General features: G+C 40.8%; 1 protein-coding gene across 4 annotated transcripts in view; it reads right to left on the minus strand.

The window, feature by feature from the left end:
- The window catches only part of pdhx (pyruvate dehydrogenase complex component X), a 219,183-nt gene that overhangs the window by 38,238 nt on the left and 157,861 nt on the right, over window positions 1-23,084 (minus strand). For all 4 annotated transcript variants that reach the window (XM_043706270.2, XM_043706268.2, XM_087996783.1 and 1 more), the window contains one exon: window positions 18,238-18,385. In XM_043706270.2, the coding sequence (XP_043562205.2) occupies window positions 18,238-18,385 (148 nt within the window). The remainder of the gene's footprint in view (window positions 1-18,237; window positions 18,386-23,084) is intronic.

Genomic DNA, 23,084 nt, shown 5'->3' on the forward strand with positions numbered 1-23,084 from the left:
CAAAATCACCAAGTCACATAAAAAGACATTAGGTAGACAGATGCTTGGTAAATTAAGTCCATTTTTATGGACACCTTAAAGGAGGGGGGACAGGTAGAGACATCTTAGAACTAAGGCCACAAATTGATAGGACAATTAAAGTTGGGGGTGCTCATAATTAGTACAGACATCTTGGGTTTTCTGGTTATGATGATGAAAGTCAGTGACGATCAAGATGTTGTCAAAGTGGAAGCCAGAATGGTGAACAGGGTCGATAAGTGAATAGAACTTGATGCAAGTTGAGATATAGGTGACATGATTGATAATTATATATTTCACAGCTGGGAACATATTTAAACTTGCAATGCCATCTAACCACACTTTAAAATAATTAGTAACTGCTGGATAATGCAGAAACATGAAGTGTTGGATGAGACTGACAAAGCGATCAAATTCACTCTCACTTAAACCGGTTGTGCTACGACCATATCAATAACTCAGCAAGGATACACTACAACATCTATCTTAAAGTTTTACCAAGTTTTTAGAACTTTAAGCCCTGTATTGGATTTTCTGAACAGTAAAAGTAGTTAGGGTATTTCCTTAGACTCCTTTAAGGTCAAAAATTGAAAATAAGCAGGTTTTTATTGAAGGAAAGGCAAAGATAAAGGAAGATCAGGTAGAATTATTAATTAGAAATAATGGCATCATAGTACAAATAAAGTATTTCCGTGGAGAGGTTGTTTGAAGAGAACCCCTAAGGACTGAAAAATAGAAAATAGGAGAAGGAGCAAACCATACAGCCCTTCATATTGAACCATTCAATATGAACATGACTGAACATGCAAGTTCAGTATCCCATTCCTGTTTTCTCTCCATATCCCTTGAGCTGCAAGGGCCACATCCAGCTCCTTTTTGAATATATTGAACGAACTGGTCCCAACAGCTTCCTGTGGGAGAGAATTCCACAGGTTCACAACTCTAAGTGAAGAAATTCTTCCTCATTCTCAGTCCTGAATAGCTTATTCTTTACTCTCAGATTGCGACCCCCCCAAGTTCTGGACTACCCCAACATCGGGAACATTCTCCTACATCTGGCCTGTTCAGTCCCATCAGGATTTGATGTGTTTCTGTGAGATCCCCACTTCATTTTTCTAAATCCCAGTAAGTACAAGCCCAGACGATCCAATCTTTCCTCATATGTCAGTCCTACCATCCTGGGAATCAGGCTGGTGAACCTTCGCTGGACTCCCTCAATAGGAAGAATGTCCTTCCTCAGACTAGGAGACCAAAAGTGCACACAATACTCAAGCTGTGGCCTCATCGAGGCCCTGTATAACTGCAGCAAGACATCCTTACTCCAATACTCAACTGAATATCGACTGAGTTGAAGATTGAGTGATTGATTAATTACGTTACTTATGAGCAACTTTGGATCTTGAGCCCGAGCTGCACATCAGGGAAGGGGCAAGTTACCTGGCCACTTTACTCCAGAGGGTGTTCACATCCCTCAGACTTAGTCATTGAAAATTGATCTATGATCACGGACAGGAGGGCGAGACTGTAGGTGAGGCAGTTATAGAGCAGGCGAGTTATACTTTTGAGGAACCTCTGTGCCTGCAATTGTCCAACAGTTCTGAGAATCTTGCAAGGTGCGTGGACGAGAGTGGGGACTGTAGGGAGGATGTGCAAACTGTTCACAATACTATAATATAGGGAAGGCTGTTGCCTGAACTGCTGTGCTCTTCCAGCACCACTAATCTATAATATAGGGAGTCATTCATGTTTGGGGGGTGGGGTTAAGGGAGAAGAGGAGGAAACAGGAACGTACTAGCAGTAGGGGACAGCTTAATTAGGGGATAGATACCGTTCTCTGCAGCCTTGAGAGTCAGTCCCGTTAACTGCATTGCCTGTCTGGTGCCAGGACATCTCCTGGGGCTGAAGAAGCTTAACTGGTAGGGGAGGAATCCAGTTATTGTTGTCCATGTTGGTAGCAACCAGATAGGTAGGACAGAAAGGAAAGTCTGCTGAAAGAATATGAAAAGTTTGGAGCTGGATTAAAAAAAAAGCAGAACATCCAAGGTAATAATCTCAGGATTACGACTTGTGCCACATACAAACTGGAATAAAGATGACATCGAGGAGTTAAATGTTCAAAAATTGGTTTGCGATAAGAATGGGTTTCACTGGCATCAGTGCCAGGATAGAATGGCGTTGCTCCGATTGGATGATCCTTATTTGAACTGGCTGGGATTAGTGGCATAATGGTAAACCAGAGGATTGGAAGAATTTTAAAAGCCAAAAGATCACCAAAAAAAAAAGGGGAGAAAATGAACTCGAAAGTTATATAAAAATGGCCAACAAGAGTTTCTTTAAATATGTAAAAACAAAGAGAGAGATCAAAGTGAACGAAAGAGTGAGGTTGGGGAAACAGAAAATGGCAGAGGGGTTGAATAAATACTTTGTACCAACATTCAGGGTGAAAACAACAATAGCATTCCAAAAAGCACCCTCAATAATGAAGTAGCAAACGCAGGTAAGAAAATAAATATAACACTATAACTTCTGAAAACTTAGAGAAACTAATGGGATTAAAGGTCAATAAGTCACCTGAACTTGATGGGTTGCATTCTGGGACATTAAAAGAAACAGCTGCAGAGATAGTGGATGTGTTGGTAGTAATCCTTTGGGAATCCTTAGATTCTACAAATGTCTCAGAAAAATTGAGAAACTGCTAATGTAATACCCTTATTTCATAGAATCATGGAATCCCTCCAGAATGGAAACAGGTCCTTTGGCCCAACAAGTCCGCACCAGCCCTCCAAAGAGTAACCCACCCAGACCCATTCCCCTGCTCCACTACTCTACATTTACCCCTGACTAATGCACCTAACCTACACACCCTTGAACACTATGGGCAATTTAGCTCAGTCTATCTTTGGATTGTAGGAGGTAATTGGAGCATCCAGAGGAAACCCACGCAGATATGGGGAGTGTGTGCAAACTCCACACAGACTGTTGCCTGAGGCTGGAATCGAACCTGGGTCCCTGGCGCTGTGAGACAGCAGTGCTAACCAGTGAGCTACCATGCCACCCATGAGCCACTTTGCCACCCAAAACATTGTACCTGCCTAGGTCAAATAACACTACAAGCTCATTTACCTTGTTTTGCTTACTGCATGCATGTAAGTACAACACCCTCAGTCTTGCACTGACCATCACCGTTCTCATAGTTGTCCCCATATCTGCTGTACTTGAAGTTTGATTCCTAAACCCTTCCATACTCTCTATCTTATTACTTATAAAAAGGGACAGAGATACGTAACTATAAGTCAGATAGCATACGTCTGTTATTGGTAAAATGTTACGAAGGACCTAATAGAAGTGCATTTAAAAGTTATGCCTCCTCAAAGAATTCTAATAAATTGATCAGTTAATAAGCAGGATAAAAAAAGGGAACCAGGAGATGTAATATATTTGGATTTTGATAAGGTTATATAAGAGTTCATGACATGAATACAGGATTGGCTAACAAATAGAGTTGGGACACACAATCTGTAAATTGTGGAGCACTACAGGGGTCAACACTGGGGGCACAATTATTTACAGTATGTACTAACGACTTGAAAGAGGATAGTGAACTACAGCTGACAACAAAACCAGATGTGGGGGTGGGGGTGTTCACCTACATGGAAACTTATGGATAAAGTTAAGGGCAGGGGGGAAAAGGGTGAGGGGTCAGCAGAGATTCTTCAGTTTCCAGAATAAGTAACAATAATGTCTTGTTCATAAGAGTGATATTAAATTGATAGCAAGAAGTGACACAGTTGGAAGGTGTAGAATCTGAGAGCAGAGTTCAGGAACTGTAAAGGAAAAAAGATCCTGATGGAGTTGTGTACAGGCCTTCTAGCCACCACATCATAATTCCAGCATGGAAACAGTTCCTTCGGTCCAACTCGTTCATGCCGACCAGATATCTTAAACTGATCTAGTCCTATTTGCCAGAATTTGGCCATATCCCTCTAAACCCTTCCTATTCATATACCTATTCAGATACCTTTTAAATGTTGTAATTGTACCAGCCTCCAACACTATCTCTGGCAGGTCATTCTACACACCCACCAGCCTGCGTGTGAAAAAATTGCCCCTTAGGTCCCTTTTAAATCTTTCCCCTCTGACCCTAAATTTATGCCCTCTAATTCTGAACTCCCCCAAACCAGGGAAAAGACTTTGTCTATTTATCCTATCCATGGCCCCCATGACTTTATAGATCTCTACAAGGTCACCCCTCACCCTCCGACGCTCCAGGGAAAACAGCCCTAGCCTATTCAGCCTCCCCCTATAGCTCAAACCCTCCAACCCTGGCAACATCCTTGTAAATCCTTTCTGAACCCTTTCAAGGTTCACAACATCCTTCCTAAAGGAGGGAGACCAGGATTGCATGCAATATTCCAAAAGTGGCCTAATCAATGTCCTGTTGAGCCGCAACATGACCTCCCAACTCTTTTACTCAATGCTTGAACTAATAAAGTAAAACATACCAAATGCCTTCCTCACCATCCTTTCTACCTGAGACTCCACTTTCAAAGAACTATAAACCTGCACACTAAAATATCTTTGTTCAGCAACACTCCCCAGGACCTTTAAATCCTGCCCTGATTTGCCTTTCCAAAATACAGCACCTCACATTTATCTAAATTAAACTCCATTTGCCACACCTCGGCCCATTGTCCTATCTCTTTGTGCTCAGAGGTAACCTTTGCTGTCCATGACACCTCCAACTTTAGTGGCATCTGCCAACTTACTAATTATACCTACTATGTTCACATCCAAATTATTCATGTATATGACAAAAAGCAGTGGATCCAGCAATGATCCTTGTGGCACACCACTGGTCACAGGCTTCCAGTCTGAAAAGCAACCCTCCACCACTTCTGTCTTCTATCTTCAAGCCAGTTCGATATCCAAACGGCTGGTTCTCAATGGCTGGAATTCAATGTGGTCTAATCTTGCTAACCAGCCTACCAAGCGGAACCTTGTCGAATGCCTTACTGAAGTTCATAGGTGGGGAAGAAAATATATAATGAGATAGAAAAGTCAGGAAGGCGCTATTACAATAATCACAGGGGACTTCAATATGCAGGTGGACTGGGTAAATCAGGTTGGTACTGGATTTCAAGAAAAGGAATTTGTGAAATGTCCATGAGATTGGATTTTTCAGCAGCTTATGGTAGAGCCCAGTGGGACCAGGAAATTCTGGATTTGGTGATGTGTATTGAAGCAGACTTGATTAGGGAGCATAAGGTAAAAGAACCCCTCAGGAGCAGTGACCAGAATATGATAGAACTCACTCTGCAGTATTAGAGGGGGAAGCTTGAATCAGATGTAATGGTATTACAACTGCATCTGTGTAGTTACCGATGTGAAGGAGGTGTTGGCCAGAATCAATTGGAAGGGAAGTTCCAGCAGGCAAGACGGGGTTAGCAGTGTTGGGGGTTTCTTGGCATAATTCGGGAAGCACAGCAAAAATTAATCTTAAAGAAGAATAAACATACCAAGGGGGAATGAGGCAACCATGGCTGACAAAGGAAGTCAAGGACAGCACAAAAGGAACAGAAAAAACATACAACATAATGAAGATTAGTGAGATATTAGAGGATCGGGAAGCAGAGGATAACGATAAAAGCAATGAGGCGGGGGAGAAGATGAATCTTGAGACTATGGTAGTATTATGGTAGGTGTGTACAGGTACCTTTGAGAGAGAGAGAGGAAGTTGACAAGGACTGAAAGCACAGAGTGTGCTGAACAACTTAAAAACGTAACATTTGGTTGAAACAAATAGCTGGAGTTGCATTGCCATGGAACAAAAAGTCAAATTCGGCCAGTTTAAATTATGCACCAGATACCAAAATCCAATCGAATTTGAATTTTATTGTTTGGGATGACATCAAACCAATGAAATGATCTGAAGTTTTGGTGTATAAAACTGGACATTTGGAATAGTTAGGGGGAAAAACGCCAAGAGCACCAACAAGTACAGTACGCTAGCCGACGAGCTCTCTGAAAGGTACCTGTCCATAGGAGAAGTTGTGTCACAGAAGACCGAAGAAAAGATGACCCAGGAAAATACAGAGGAAAATCTACAAAGGAGAATCAACAAAGCTCACTGCTTTTGAAACGTAATTTTTGTTTTGTAAATGTTAATCAAGGTTTCTAAAAAAACATCAGACCAGTATTGTAGAGTGGGAGGTAAAAGATAATTGTTGTTTTAATGTTCTCTTTGCAACTTAAAGAATAAAATTGTTAATTTTTACTTTAAATAGTGAAATCTGGGATCGTTCTTTGCCTCTCGAAATTTAACAGATTACTGTGTGAGGTGAGCTTCTCTGTGTGTGTTGGGTTTAAATTAGTAGAGGGGTTTACTCTGTGTCGTAACAGTTGCTACTAATATAAGATTACAAGAGTTTTTTTCAAGAACTAAAAAGTTGAGAGAGAAGAGTGGACATTGGACCACTGAAATATGAGGCAGAAGTAATATTGAGAGGGAACAAAGAAATTGCAGATGAACTGAAAAGGTACTTTACATCAGTTCTCTCAGTTGATGACACCAGCAACATTATCAGAACTTCGAGAGAGTGAGGGAGCATAGGTGAGTGTAGTGGCCATCACTAAGGAAAGATCTGAAGTTGGCTAAATCACCCAGACTACACCCCAAAGTTCTGAAAGGGATAGCAGAGAAGATTGTAGAGGCATTGATGGATGATCGTTCAGGAATCACTGGAGTCAGAAAGGGTCCCAGAGGACTGGAAAATGACTAATGTAACACCCCCACCATTTAAGAACAGAGAGAAGCAGAAGACAGGAAACTATCAGGCGGTTAGCCTGACCTTGGTCATTGGTCAGATTTTAGAGTCCGTTATTAAGGATGAGATTGCGGAGTACTTGAGAGTGCATGGTAAAATAAGGCAGAATCAGCATGGCTTAATCAAGGACAGGTCATGCCTGATAAATTCATTAGAATTCTTTGAGGTAATAGCAAACAAGTTAGACAGAGAGTCAGCAGACATGATCTATTTGGATTTCTAGAAGGTGCTTGACAAGGTGTTGCTAAATAAGATGAGCCCATGGTGTTAGGGGTAAGGTACTGGCATGGATAAAGGATTGGCTGACTGGTGAAAGGCAGAGAGTAGGGATAAAGGGGTCTTTTTCAGGAAGGCAGCCGTGACAAGTGAAGTCCCACAGGGATCTGTATTGGGACCAAAACTATTCATGTTTTATGTTACTGATCTGGACAAAGGAACTGAGGGCATTGTTGCTAAATTTGTAGATGACTTGAGGATAAGTGGAGGGAGAGGTAGTATTGAGGAAGTAGGGAGGCTGCAGAGGGCTTGGACAGGCTAGGAGAGTGGGCAAAGACATTGTCGATGGAATATAGTGTGGGAAAGAGAGAGGTTATGCACTTTGCAAGTAAGAATAAAGGTGTAGACTATTTTCTAAAAGGAGAAAGGTTTCAGAAATCTTAAACACAAAGGAATTTGGGAGTCCTAGTTCAGGATTCTCTTAAGGTTACCATGTGGATTCAGCTGGCAGTTAGAAAGGCAAATGCAATGTCAGCATTCATTTTGCGAGGGCTAGAATACAAGAGTAGGAGTGTACTGCTGAGGCTGTAGAAGGCTCTGGTCAGACTGCATTTGAATTATTGAGAGCAGTTTTGGGCTCTGTATCTCAGGATGGATGTGCTTGCATTGGATGGTTTCCAGAGGAGGTTTACAAGGATGATCTCAGGGATGAAGGACTTGCCATATGAGGGGTGGTTGAGGACTCTGGGTCTGTACTCTATGGAGGATGAAGGATGAAGAGGGGAGGTCTGACTGAAACTTACAGGATACGGAGAGGCCTGGATAGAGTGAATATGCAGATGATGTTTGCACTACTAGGACAGAGTAGGACCTGAGGAAACAGCCTCAGAGTAAAGGGATAACTGAGATGAGGAGAAATTTCTTCAGTCAGAAGGCAGTTAATTTGTGGAACTCATTGCCACAGAGGACTGTGGAGGTCAAATCATTGAGTGTATTTAAGACAGAGATAGATAGGTTTCTGATTGATAAGGGGATCAAGAGTTACTGGGAGCAGGCAGGAGAATGAGTTGAGGTATATATCAACCGTAATCGAATGGAAGAGCAGACTCGATGGGCTGAATGGCTTAATTCTGCTCCTATATCTATCGTCTTTATTTAAGGCAAGTGGTGTGGATGACTTGAAGATGCTGCAGAAGAATATGGACCGTTTAGTTGAGTGGGCAAATATGACAGATGGAATATAATGTGGGGGAAATATGAATTAATGCACATTGACAGGAAGAACAGAGGAGCTGAATATTATTTAAATGGAGAAGGACTTCAAAAAGCTACAGCAGAGGGGGATTTGGGCGTTCTCATGCATAAATCACAAAAAGCTAGTATGCAAGAAGATAATAAGGAAGGTAAATGGATTGCTGGCCTTTATTTCAAAGAGAATGAAGTCATGCTAAAATTTAACAAGGCACCAGTTAGACCATGTCTAGAATACTGTGAACAGTTTTGAGCTCCATATTTGAGGAAGGATAAACAGGCATTGAAAGCAGTCCAGAGAAAGTTCATTTGTTCATCATGGGTGTGGACAGTCTGTTGTGACTGGATTTGAAACGCTATCTGTTTTCTCTCCAGAGATGCTGCCAGATCTTGTGGGTTTTTCCACAAATTTACATTTATATTTCAGATCTTCAGCATCTGCAGTTTTTTGTTTTATTTTAATCAGCTAGTTTTGATTTAATCATCAAAATGGCCAAGCCCTTTCCTTTATTCTTGTTATCCAGAATAAAAGAGAATTTCACATGATTTCTTCAAACTCAGAAGTAACTTTGTTACAAACTAAATTTATTCTTTAAAACTGATTCATAATTGTAATCTGAAATTAAATGATACTCCCTTAATCCCAATAAACATTCAGATAACAAAACGACAATACTGCTCTGCAGAGATGCACATGATTTTTAAGAAAAAAGGGAAAAGTATTTCGTGGGCCAAGGATCTCAAAGAATAAAATTGGACAATTTACCATGGTACCCTGAGTTTTCTATTGATGAGTTCAAAATACTGACCACCAGAGTGATAGAAAATATTCAATTCAGTTGGAAAGTTAAGTTAGATTCGGGTCTTTGAATAGAAATTGCAGTTCAACTTTTAGAGTTAGAGGTAGTCAGACGTATCGATATTGAGTATTCTCATGGTCCTTAAATTTGTATTCCCAACAGTGCACAATCTTTATAAAAATTGAAAGAACTGCAGATGTTGAAACAAAAAGAGAAAACATTTCAGATCAAGTGGCCTCAGAATACTATCTTTCACCAGATCACCCTAAGGTTGTTTACTGGAGCACATCCATGACACTGGACTCCTTTGGCTATAAATTCTATGAGCATGATCTTAACCTCCACAACCACCTGAAGAAGGAATAGCACTCCGAAAGCCAGTGCTTCCAAATAAACCTGTTGGACTATAACCTGCGATTTTTAACTTCGGCCACAATCAATATTATGTATGAACAGTACGTAATACTCCTCCAGCTTTGAATGTGCATTTGAGGTGGTTAGGAGGAAATAGGAAAAAGAGAGGAACCTGTGTGGTCCTCAGCACAGGAGCACAGTTTCTACTGAACTCCATGACTAGGAAGCAGAAATAAACGTAGGCGGTGAACAGCAATCAGGCCTTCCCTGCATTGGCTCCAATCCTTGTCACAGTCTAAGTGCCTTGTGCAACATGCTGCGAATGTGATGTCATATTACAGTAATCAATGAACTTATACTACAGGATTGATCCATCTCCAAATCATGTTGATATTATAGGACAATGTCAGCTTGTCAGTGGCCTGCAGCAGTGGTCCTGTATTACATTAGAGCTCTGCACAGTCTGTAGTGTATGTGTGGGGCCATATGCAGTCTGTGGAGGGTGTGTGTTGGTGTGGAGTATGGTATCTCACATAATCTGCCGTGTTTATAAGGAGCAAGTGAGGACTGCAGATGTTGGAGATCAGGGTGGAAAAGTGTGGCGCTAGAAAAGCACTGCAGGTTAGGTAACATCTGAGGAGCAGGAGCGTTGACGTTTTGGGCATAAGCCGGTCATCAGGAATGTGTTTATAAGGTGCAGGGTCATATTGTGGGGACGTGCATTCCTATTCCAGGGTTACACATAGTTTATAGTACTCATGTGTGGACCACAGGATGGTTCAGTCTGCTGTGTGACTTTATTTGGTGGTACGGGATCTCCCATAGTCTGCAGTGTTATGAGGTACAGAGTCACAGTCTGTGATGTGTGTTCATACAACAAGGTGAGAGACATATCGGGTCCTGGTCTGTGGTGTGTGTATTTAAAACAGGATTATACACTGTCTGCGATGTGTGAGTGCATATGTGTGTGGGATACAGGGTCATATATTGCCTGTGGTGTCTGTGTCACAGGGTCTCATGGTTTGGTGTCAGTGTGATACAGTTTGTGGTATGTGATATACTGTGTTTGCTAAAGCTATCTACTTGGTCCAAGCTCACAGACAATTATCTATACGAAGAAAACAAAAAAAATTTTGTTCATGGGCTGTCGGAGTCATTGGCTGGGCCCTCATGAACTCTGAATTTGAGCAGTTTCATAATGTAATCAAAGCCAGTTTCTAAATGCAAGCCTTCAATAATTACTGATTTGTACTCAAATAATACATAGTTAACAGTATCTTGGTACAAAGAATGATCTCTAAACTTAGATTTAATGAACAGTTCAGGCTCTATATCCAAAACAAAATGTCTCACTTCATATACATCTATTGATTGAAGAGGAAGCACTTAAAATGTTATACAGTAGAAACATTGCTATTTCTACCCAAGTCAAGACAGCTAACTCTGCTCTGAAAACTCTCTCTGTTCAGCTCTTGCCTGAACAGTGTTAAACATGAACTGGCAGCTCCAGAAATAATAGCAATAAGGACAAGTCTGAAATAAAGTGGCTCTGCAGGGATTATATTGGAGGAAGAGATGAAATGGAAGGGCTTTAGAGAGCACTCTCCTGCAGCCATCAGCTCCTAGATATTCAACATTTACCACTGTGCTTTGCCAGCCTAACTGGAATTCTGGCTTTTGACAGTAGCCCCATACCTTTTGGCTGCACACTTCCAACCCATCACACAATTAATACAAAGGCTATTTGAGCCATTGAGTCTGCACTGACTCTGCGATGATCATCCCTCCCAGACCTTATCCCTGTTTGACCACATTTACCATGGCTCATTCATTAGCCTGCACACCTCTGGGAGGAAACTGGAGCACCTGGACCAAACGCATGCAGACACAGTGAGAATATGCAAACTCCACATAGTGACCCAAGGTTGGAATCTAATCCCAGTCCCTGATGAGGCAGCAGTGCTAACCAATGAGCCACCGTGCTGCCCTGCAATGAGATGGCAATATAAATCTTTCAAGGGATACCTACAAGTGACCCTCAGTACCGAGATAGAATGAATGAAACCGGTGCTATTTTATCGTCTCTTAAATATCGTGGCCATATTGGAATGCACCAGACTTTGGACTGTGTGTTAACTGCATTGTAATAGAGATTCGTCTGTGCTGATTGGAAAGACATTCTCTGGAGAGCCAACAACACAAGTTATAGTGTGCCCAGATAGCTAGTTATATAGGAGCACTAACAGAGATCATGATGTAAATTACCTGTCCATTCAACAGAGATTAGAGCATGCAACAAGACTGAAATGGAGGGGACTAGCTGGGCTTTATGGCAGGTTGGTGTTGGGGAAGAGGAGACCAGGAATGAACGTCTGAGCCTTTCAGTAAATATAATGCACATTAGTCTTCCAGCTGGATAACTGGAATCTGATTAAACATTGAGTGGGTTGTTTATATGGTCCTTGTGATGAATATAACAACAAAATGAGACAGGGAGACAAAGCACACTGTCATCTTCATTCCCATAGCCCCTCCATATACAGGCCATTCATTTTCACTTCCATAATGCTGTCTCTGACCTACCCGCCTCACATCGCTTGAAACCCTTATATTCGCTGTCAGGGCCAGCCATCACTCCCCTCCTCCCCCAGGCCCCACAGAATTGTGGCCTTTTTGCAACCCGTTCCCAATCTTTTCAGTAGGCTCCACTTATTGGGCCCTGCTACATTGCACATCTTGGATCTCTTTCCAGCCATCTCCAGCCTCAAGGATACCACTTTACCTTAATAAACATTAATATTCCAAATACTCCATTCTTCTGACTGTGGTCTGAATTTGCCAAGTAAGGTGTAATCATTTAGCTATAAAGATATGACTTTCAGATACATCAGACATTTTAAAGAGGGTTGGATTGCAGTGTGTACCTCTTGTTAAATCCAGCAGATTAGTGGAAGTATGGTGATTATTATCTCTTATGAGTGTACAAAAGCATAGCAAGGGTATAGGCTTGAGGGAAAGGGCAGCTATTAAAAGAGAAAACTAGGTTATACACTCAATACTCATTATAATAAAACAAACAGGATAAAATGCTGCCATTTTATTTACAAAAGTCTCCAGGACCACTGAAGCATTTTTGTGTGGTTTCACATCATTTGTTGTTGATATCCAAATAGCTTTGGCTGGTTTTAATTATCCCTTCAAGTGGACTTCACATGATTTTCTTTTAATTCAGGTTTCTGTTCATTAAAGGTGGCTGCAAAATAAGAGGATAGGAATTCTGCAGCAGGTAATTCACCTCCTGACTCCCTAAAGCATGTTCACCATCTACAGGGTACAAGTTAGGAGTGTGGTGTAACACTCCCAACAACATTCAAGCAACTTGACACCATCCCGGACAAATTGGTCAATTGGTACCATAAACGTTCATTTTCTCAATTACCAACATTCAGTAGCAGCAGTACACATTGTAGCAAGTCAGCAAGGCTCTGCAGACAGCACATTTCAAACGTATGACCACTACCATCTAGAAGAAAGGGAAGCAGACACAAGAGAACACAACCAGCTCCAAGCTCCTCTCCAACCATTCACCATCCTGATATGGAAATAACGCAGTTTGTTCAGTGTCACTGGGTCAAAATCCTGGAGTTCCTCCGTAACAGTATTTTGGGTCTACCTACACTGACAAGGACAGCAGCAGTTCAAGAAGGCAACTCACCACCACCTGTAAGGCCAGGCAATAAATGCTGGCCCAGCCAGTGATGCCTACATCCCACAAATAAATTCCAGTGTTAAATCCTACTGGAATACTTGAACAAACAAAATCCAAACATCCCTTAGAAACGGAGATCGCAGTTCAATCATAAACAAGTAATTGGGATGATAAATGCAAGGAAGATGCCATTCCTGGTCAGACACATTATCTGGATAATGTGAATGCTCATTGTTGTAATTCAATGTGGGCTTTTGCAACCCACGTTTTGGTGCAACATTGGTGTCTGGGGGTGGGGGGTTCCGGTTACTGCTGAACCTGTGGCATGGGCACTCAGCAAACAGCCAACAGCAACAGATCCTGGATTTCGCAAGTAAGGTGAGACGGTATGACACAAATGCCTGATTAATTTTTTGACTAGAGATTCTTAAATGTTAATAGGGTCTACATGGGAACCTTTTAAAAACAAATGTTGGGTGGACAGGGGAGAAAGGTGGTGGTAAGAGTTGAAACGTAGTCATTTGACATGCCTGAAGTTCCAGTGGTCTGTGACAGCTGTGGTCCTAAGCATAGTAGAGCTAGCAGTCAGCAGTTTCAGACAGTAAAGTCTCTCAGACAAGTCAGTTTGGTTTACCTCCCACATTCTGGTGACGAACTAGGGGAGGGAGGATTATTCAAATTTATTTAGCCTCATGAGGCACAATGCTTAAACTGGGAAAGTGAGGTGTTAAACGGGCAGTAAAGAAGATTCTTTTTTTCTGTAAGCCACAAGTACCTTCAGGGAGTTCAATGCATTCCACTGACTCTCTTTTACACAATCATTATTTTGCATTCATATTTGACAAAACGATAAGAGTCTGAAATAGAAGCTTCTTTTCTCCCCTTGCTGTGACAGAAGCAGGAACACTGTCCTACATTGGATTCAGCTCATGCACCGCCTGCTCCTCAAAACTAGAACAGAGAACCAGACAGTACAAATAAAATCACTGAAAATACAACATGGGATTTCACCGCCTCCATATTAAACTGTATGTGATTATTGATAAAATGGCTGGAAATTCTGCAAGTTGCTTTAGCTATTTACTTTGAAAATAAAGGGAGAAAAGGGACATTCTCTCATCCGGTTTCCAGGGAACTTATTTATTGTATTGAGCATTTACCTGGTAATTTAAATGGGGCTTCTATGAGTTTCCAGATAAAAAGAGGACAGGAAAGCCTCAGCAAATGTTCTGCAGTCTAAACAATAGGACAGCAGAAACTGACCACTTAGACCTGAAGAAGACATTACACACTCAGAGATGAGCTGTAGGCTTGGCCTAACATATGAAGGGAATACAAAGAAAGCAAACTTTGGCTTCCAATCGGGGGGGTTCAAGCCAAAAGAAATATTGCACAATATTAGCATGCCCTGGATTGCAACAACATTTCTAGTGAGAGATGTGACAATCGCTGTGACAGTTGAACGGTGGTACCATGAAATACTGTCCCATACTATAAATGGAAAGCACATTGTGCGGAACATTAGCATGCATCCTGCACTTCTCAAAGTAAAGAGAGACTACATAATTCATGATTAGCACAGAATACAGTTACGAAATTCACCTCAATCAGAGATACATGGAAGCCTAAAAACCACTGCTAGTTTCACTTTCGGTTGTTGGTTCTTAGCTGCTGCTCAATAAACTTGAAATATTTTGGCATAGCCAATGTACCTTGCAGACAGTAGCTACAGGTCAAATGCACAATGACCATGTTTTGAGATTTTGGTGCACATTGGTGTCTAATTCTCTTGATGAGATTGAGCACACAATTAGATAATTAGTCACTACCCCATAATGATTCTTCTCTCCACTAGCAACACATAATAAATTGGGTGGTGCACTCTAACTTTAATTCCAATTTTATACAATTTGACTCAGGCATGAGAGTCAAATTCACACTGCACAGAAACAGACCATTCAGTCCAACCAGTCCAAGCCAAACACAGTCCCAAACTAAACTAGTCCCACCTTCCTGTGCTTGACTTATATGCCTTCAAACATTTCCTATTCACATACCTATCTAAAATGTCTTTTAAAAGCTGTAACTGCAGCCACATCCACCACTTCCTCAGGAACTTCATTCCATGCATGAACCACTCTGTAAAGGAAAACTGCCCCCATATCTTTTTAAAATTTTTCTCTTGTCACCTTAAGAATATGTCCCCTTATCTTGAAATCCCCATCCTAGAGAAAAGACACGTGCCATTCACCTTATCTATACCCCTCATTATTTTATAAAACTCTATAAGGTCACCTCTTCAGTGAAAGAAAAGTCCCAGCCTCTCCTTATAACTCAAACCTCCTATTCCCAACAACATCCTGGTAAATCTCTCCCAAACCCTTTCAAATCGAATTACTACCTACAGATTGTGCTAATATGGTAAGAAATTCCTTATTCTATACAGTGGGTGGCTCAGTGGTTTGCGCTGCTGCCTCACAGCACCAGGAACCCAGGTTTGATTCCAGCCTCAGGCTGCGTTAAATTTACATGTCCTCAGTGCTTTAGAGGGTTTTTCTCCAGGTGCTGTGGTTTCCTCCCACAGTCCAAAGATGAGCAGGTTTGATAAATTAGCTACGCTAAATTGCCCATACTCTTCAGGGATGTGCAGGCTAGGTGGATTAGCCTTAGGAAAAAATGCAGGGATTGGGTAAGGGGGTGCGTCTGGGTGGGATGCCGTTCAGAGAGTCGTGTGGATTCGATGGGCTGAATGGCCTTTTTCCACACTGTTATGATTTAATGATTCAGTGCAACAAGAACAACTGGGAGTACAGTGTTTGAAGTGTGGGAAACCTTTCAAAACACACATTACGTGGTATGAATCCTATTCCTGGCTCTCTTACACTTTTTTGTCTATTATGGTTTGTTTAGCTATTTATAAAAGGATAAAATTATGGGCTATTTAGCTGACGAACCTAACGGAAGAAGCAAGAGACTGGGTCAGTTAGTGTTGCATGTCGTCAATTTAAACCTGCAGGAAACTAAATAATACTTACACTCAGTAGTCTGAGGTAATGTTAAACCCAAGATTCAGGAATGAAACTACAGGACTCTGTTATTGAAACATATTTGCAAACAAAATAAAAACCCAGAAAACGTCCGACTCAAACTCAAATACCCGCTGTGCAAATTCCAGCAAATGTTACATTGCATTAAATAAGAAATCTCATACCATTCCAAATATATAACAAATATATAAGCAGTAATTCCATTTGAATCAGTTGCTTGGTTCTTAAATCACTGTCAAAAAACAGTGCAATGCTCAATTTATTTTATGTTGGTAGCATAAACGGTAGTGACTGACTGCCAAATTGAAACTTCTTTCATTCAGGTTAAATACAAAAATTGCTGCCCTAGTTCATAGAATCACAGAACGGTTACAATGCAGGAGATGGTACTTGGCCCATCACATCTATGCTGGCTACCCAAATGAGCACTGCACCTGGTGCCATTCTCTTTGTAACCCTGCACAATCTTCCCTTTCAAACAATCTTTCAATTCCCTATGGAATGTCTTGATTAAACATGGCTTCAAAGCATGCTCTGGCAGTGCAGTCTCAATGCTATCTGTGCATCATGAGAGAAAGATGCACTGCTTTGCCATTATTTTGTGCTGAACCTCTGCCTAGCTTTGAATGGTGTAAAGTTTTATTTTTCCCCAGAAGACACCACAAAGTAAATGTGCTGCAGCAGCGTAGAGTTAGTGATTATCAGGCTAAGGATCAGCAGATAGTTGTGTACATTTCTGTTCTTTTATTGTGTACACATCTATCTGAGGAATGGAAAAAAAATGGAAAGGGTTTACAATTAAGAATAAATCAAAACTCAAAGGTAAGGACATTTGTTGAAAAGGGCACAGTAAGATGACATTTGTGCCTACTTTTCCTGCGGTTTCTTTCAGAATGAGATTTTAATGATGATTTGGACTAGAAACAGTCTCTGGTAAACCTGGAGTTTGGCTGTGGTGTCACTGGTTTGATGGACTGGTTTGATGTATATGGCAGACTGAAATTCAGAATTCAGAAATTACATCTGAACGTTTTTTCAACAAACAGGAATTTTTCGTGTTGCGATGGAGTTTGTGGATGAATCCGATTCAACTTGGTGAGGTAATTTCTATGTAACAACTGGCCTCTCTCTCTCCAGTCTGAACCATTTTTCATTTATATGAGATCAATGGTGAACCAATAGCACCACGAAGACATAATGAGTTATAAAATATCCCTTGTGTTCAGAATGGTGACAGGAGACATCTTGACTATTGGTATTTCTGTGTCGGTGGACTGCAAGATGTATACAATGTAAAAGTGTGACAGACCAGGAGGACGATGTCAGAGTTATGTCCTATTCAGTTAACCATTGAGTGGAATCTTTCCAGAAGTTATGGTCAACTGTGATCATATGAATCATGTGATTGGCAGTTCAAGTTGTAGCTCAATCAAGTTCATTTTAAAGTTTAAACAAGAAAGTATAGACTTTAAAACAATTTACGACCTCTCTTCAACTCTTGTAAATATGATCAAAGAGATAGTCAATTAGTTGCCTACTCAGGTCGTAGATATTTGTTTCCTTCAGTGTGCAGTTATCATTGGTTTAAAAGGGAGACATACTGAGAGGCATAAGGAAAGAAATGGTAAGATACAATCTGTTCCGTTATCATCAACTGTGATGCTGGCAAAACCATGCTATGACATCAAAGTTTATATACACTATATGACCATGAAGGTAACGCTGAGAAAATGTGATCCATTATTTGGTTGGGGGCAATATTAATTCAGTCACTAATATCATTATTAACGAAAATGCAAGTATCTGTGTAACATTCACTGCCTGAAAGAGAAAGAGCAATGTGCAGTGCTGATGAAGAATACTGAGCAAAATATTAGCCTAAATGTCTCTTTTACATATTTCCTGATCCAAGAGTTTTCTTCATTCATTTTACATTTATAGCATTAATGTCATAAGACTTTGATGATAGAGGTCAAGGAACTTAAGAAATAAATGCTAGGTCTGACAACAAAACTCACCTTTGGCTAGCTGTTTCCTCAGCTTTAAGACTTGGTCAATGTTACAGTCAATGCTAGCATACGAATGAGGGATTGTTGTCTTGGACTCTGTTAGTCTCCGTGCAATCACTTGCCGAATGTTACTCGCTGGGATTTCTGTAAATGTGCCCTGAAAACAGCAAACAATGTAAATTGTCAAACAAAATAAATAAGTTGCATTTATTTATGCACTCCATATCAACAGGAGGTTCAGAGGTGCTTCACTGACAAATGACTTCAAGAGAAGTTAAGTTGATTGACACTTCGCTGCCTTGTGAGATAATCTAACAAGACACACATATTCAAGAATAAAAATGAAATATTATGGATACTGAAAATCTGAAATAAAAATGAGAAGTGGTGGAGAAACTCAGCAGGTCTGGATGCATCTGTTGATAGAGAAATAGAGTTGATGTTGTGTCTGATATGAGTTTTCATCAGAAGATGGTTCACCACAACTCCTCAAGAGTAATCAGTGATGGGCAATAAATAACAAATAAAAGATAGCCATCAAACCGACCAATGCAAGTTCTCCTATTAACAGCACTGAGATGAGTAATCAGTTGATGTGTTTTGGGTATGAGCGTTGACCAAGATAACCACACAATTCAGTTCTTCAAAATATGCCCTGAAGAACTTTCACATCTATCTCAGCAAGTTGGTGGCACCTTTTATCCAGAAGATAACACCAGACAATAATGAAGCTAGATTGTGTATTCAAGTCACTGTGCTGGGCTTTAGCTCACCACCTTCTCGCACTCAAATGGAGCTTGACATTGTGAAAGTTAGTGCCAGAGAAGACTACCACTGTCTTAGTTTAAACAACTTTAGTACCCAATTACTTAAATCAGGGTCTGCACTGTTTATAGGATCCAAGTGTTCAGATCCATGATAATTTACCTAGGTAAGTGGAATAAATGCTGGCCTCACCAGTAACAACCACATCCTATGAACAAATTGGAATGTGTCTGAATTTGGCCATGTCAACCAGGCATTAGATGCAGATGTATTTCATCTGAGGTTGCAAGCTGAGACTGTACCTTTGACAAAGCTGAATTCTGATTTAAAGAAAAAGTTTAAAATCTAATTTCAATAACAGAAAAGTGATACCGTCCAAGGTTATCTTCATGGTCATATAGTGTATATAAATCCTCACTGACTTTGCTCAGCTCTGACAATAATTGTGTATTAAGTGCCTCTCCAAGAAAATCAAGAGGATAAAAAGATATATTTGCAACAATATAAATGTTGAGCCACAATGTCAAATGGGTGCACCTCTCAAGTGTCATTTACTTTCAGAATTACATTTTACTAATTTGAGACAAGACTGTTTGAGGCAGCAATTCCTATTGAACCACATATGCATATTTCATCTTCCCAGCTAATATACAGAGTAAAGAGAAATGACAAAAAACATAAATAAACAAAATAAAACCCCCCAAATGATACCAGAAATATTTTATTTAGTCAGGTTGCAAGAAAAAGCAAACTTCAAAAACTCCACATAAATCTAAATATAGAGCATAACTATGTTGTTTTTTTCTGAACTCAAGTCAATGCTTTATTGAGAATATTACAATTTGCATTTTGATATATATTTTTCTATGGCATTTTTCAAAATATTTTCAGCAATTTTTTTTAGAATCACCTCCGCAATCACAAGGTAAAAAAACTAAATAGCATACAAGTTTGGTAAATGCAAGGGGTAAATATTATTTTGTACATTCTTCATTCCAATGCACTGTTTGCACATTCTACACTTAATGCCAGACATTAAGCAATCTGCCACCACTAGCCAATGTGAACAACACATGGCTCCCGACTATTCTCTTCTTAGTGCCCTCTCACTTGGCCTAGAATCTCAATCAATGGTAAAATCTAGTCAAGGGCAATAAAGAGGCTCTACAATTAATGCCAACATTTCAGGAACAGAGCAAATTGATCAGGTTCATTGCCATCATCAGAGGCCTGGGAACACTATTTCTGAACAGGCATTGAGGCTTCTGGAAAGCATATATTAATGTTTTGAAAGAGAAAGGAAAGAAATGGGGGACACAGATTATGAACCAAAAGGTGTCGGACTCAACGTTGAGCCCAAAGGCTTGAAAGTCAATTTTCAGAATTGAAGATGCTGTTCTTCGTGCATTTGAACTTCAGTGCATGCTGGATGCATGGGACAGAAACATCAAAGTACGCGAGGTAGAGAATTAAAATGTTAAGCCTCTGGATGCTTCAGTCACATTTGCAGCCTGAACTGAGATGCTCCCACAAAACGGTCACCAAATTGCATTTGGATTTCCCAATGTAGAAAGGATTATATTGTGAGCAGAGACTATAGAATACTACTAAGTCACTGCTTTATGAAGAAGTGGTGTTTGGGATGTAAGGGAGAGATGATGAAATGTGTTGCACCAACTTTGGTTAGGCCACTGTTGGAATATTGCATGCAATTCTGGTCTCCTTCCTATCAGAAGGATGCTGTGAAACTTGAAAGGTTTCAGAAAAGATTTATAAGGATGTTGCCAGGGCTGGAGGATTTGAACTACAGGGAGAGGTTGAATAGGCTAGGGCTGTTTTCCCTGGAGTGTTTCCCTGGAGGCTGAGGGGCGACCTTATAGAGGTTTACAAAATCATGAGGGGCATGGATAGGATAAATAGACATAGAACTAGAGGGCATAGGTTTAGGGTGAGAGGGGAAAGATATGAGAGAGACCTAGGGGGCAACTTTTTCACGCAGAGGGTGGTACGTGTATGGAATGAGCTGCCAGAGGAAGTGGTGGAGGCTGGTACAATTGCAACACTTAAAAGGCATCTGGATGGGTATGTGAATTGGAGGGGTTTGGAGGGATATGGCCCAGGTGTTGGCAGGTGGGACTAGCTTAGGTTGGGATATTTGGCCAGCATGGACAAGTTGGACCAAAGCGTCTGTGTCCGTGCTGTACATCTCTATGACTCTATAACTGTGCTTGCATAGAGAGCTGCTGTCAGGAGGAGAGATGTTGAGTTTGCTGGAGAAGTGGACCAGAGCACGAGTGAAGTGAGTGCCTTTGAACCCTGAAAGAGCACAGGTCTATTTCATTGGTGGTATATTTATGCTGGAGGTAGCAGAAATATTAGTTGGTGGAAAGGGAGAACCAGGGACTTCTGTTATGATTCTGCGAGGGAGATGATGATGTGGGAGGAGAAACACAGTTAAAAGAATAGACAGTGTTAATGGCCTGTCAAACACGCTGGTGGTAGTGACGGTAGGGGAATGGGTCCACTTATTGAAGTATAAGACAATACTATAGGAAATAGTACAATAGAAGTGATTTCATTAGACCATAAGGAGAAATGGAGAAACAAAGAATGGAACACAGTCATTAGAGTGAGTGGGGAGTGAGGAAACAGTCAAGGGAGGTGTGGGACTAAGGATGATCATAAATGAATATTAGCTGTTAGCAGAAATACAGACATTAGAAATCAGGGAAGAGGAGAATTGGAGATGGACATTGTGAAACTGAAAGGAGGGTAGAAATTGAAAGGGAAGTTGACACAACTTTTCAGTACATGAAGGGACCAGGAAATTACTAGAATAAAAAATGTTTATATATCAAAGAGAGAAATAGCTAGAACACATGCAGCCACTCATTACAATTTTTTTAATTTGGAAAAAGTCCATGATGCCAAAAGAGAAGCTGTGCATTCTGACAGTACTACATAATGTTCTGGATTCAACACAGTTGAAAAATTCTTGTTCTTAACCTCTGCCCCAATTCGGTTTTGTTTCTTTTTGCTGGTTTTGGCTTTATTCATGTGTTTTTCTTTCTCCATTTCTTTTTAATTTTATTTAGAAACAAACAGTTCATGATTATGCACTCTCAACTTTTTTGTTTGCTTCTCCCATTGTTGTCCCCCTTTGGCATCTTGTTATTTAGTAGTAACTGTTTTCTGGTCTCCACAGATGTTGAACAAGGGCTCACTTGGGTCAGTCAATGGTGATAAACTGTAGTTTCAGGCTCCCATGTGAGTGTTCCTGTGGCGTGACCATGGAGCTTATCAACGCCAAGTTCCAGCACAGCTGGCAATTCTGGCACACTTGCACGGATTGGGACAAGCCATGGATGTTCAGCCCAGCTCCTATTTCATTTTTTAGGAGTCTGCAGGTAGGAGTCCACTTAAAGTTCATAGAGCCATAGAAACCTACAGCATGGAGAAAGGCCCTTTAGCCCAAACTGGTCCATTATGATCAAAATTCCGTCCACGCTAACCCCATTTCCATGCATTTGGCCCATATCCTACTAATCCTGTCTTATCCATGTAGTTATTCAAATGCCTTTTAAATGTGTTAATGTACCTGCCTCAACCACTTCGACTGGCAGCGCATTTCACTTACTGGGGGTGGTAGTGGAAAAACCAGACTGATGACCCTATGGGGATGGGGAAAGGTAAACTATGTGGCTAGACAGCGATTGGACACAATGAGAAGAGTTTTCACATAGCATGTGCGCTGCAGTCAGCAGATTCCAGGAAGCCAGGGTTCAGGTGAAGTCCTGAGGAACTGAGAGCAAGTAGAAGTTTTTGACTCTGACTGGAAAGAGAGGAGCAGCCAAAGAAGGTATCCCCATAAAGCTAATGTGGTGCAGATGACTCTGAGGAGATGTGGCTTACTGAAATCCCAGAAACTATTTGGTAACAGAGAATGGGTGTGAAGGCAACCCATAAATACTGGAACTCAAAGAAACCCCGCAGCAGTGAATGAAGCTATCTTTGAAAGAAGTGCAATTGTATTATAAGTGTTAGAGTGGAACCTTTGGAATCCAGTGTAATGGAGTTTCATGGGAAGAGAT

The sequence above is a fragment of the Chiloscyllium plagiosum genome, unplaced genomic scaffold (genome assembly GCF_037043375.1).
Source record: "Chiloscyllium plagiosum isolate Xiang-an unplaced genomic scaffold, Cpla_swu_hap1 HiC_scaffold_18, whole genome shotgun sequence".
In the NCBI taxonomy this organism is placed as follows: domain Eukaryota; kingdom Metazoa; phylum Chordata; class Chondrichthyes; order Orectolobiformes; family Hemiscylliidae; genus Chiloscyllium; species Chiloscyllium plagiosum.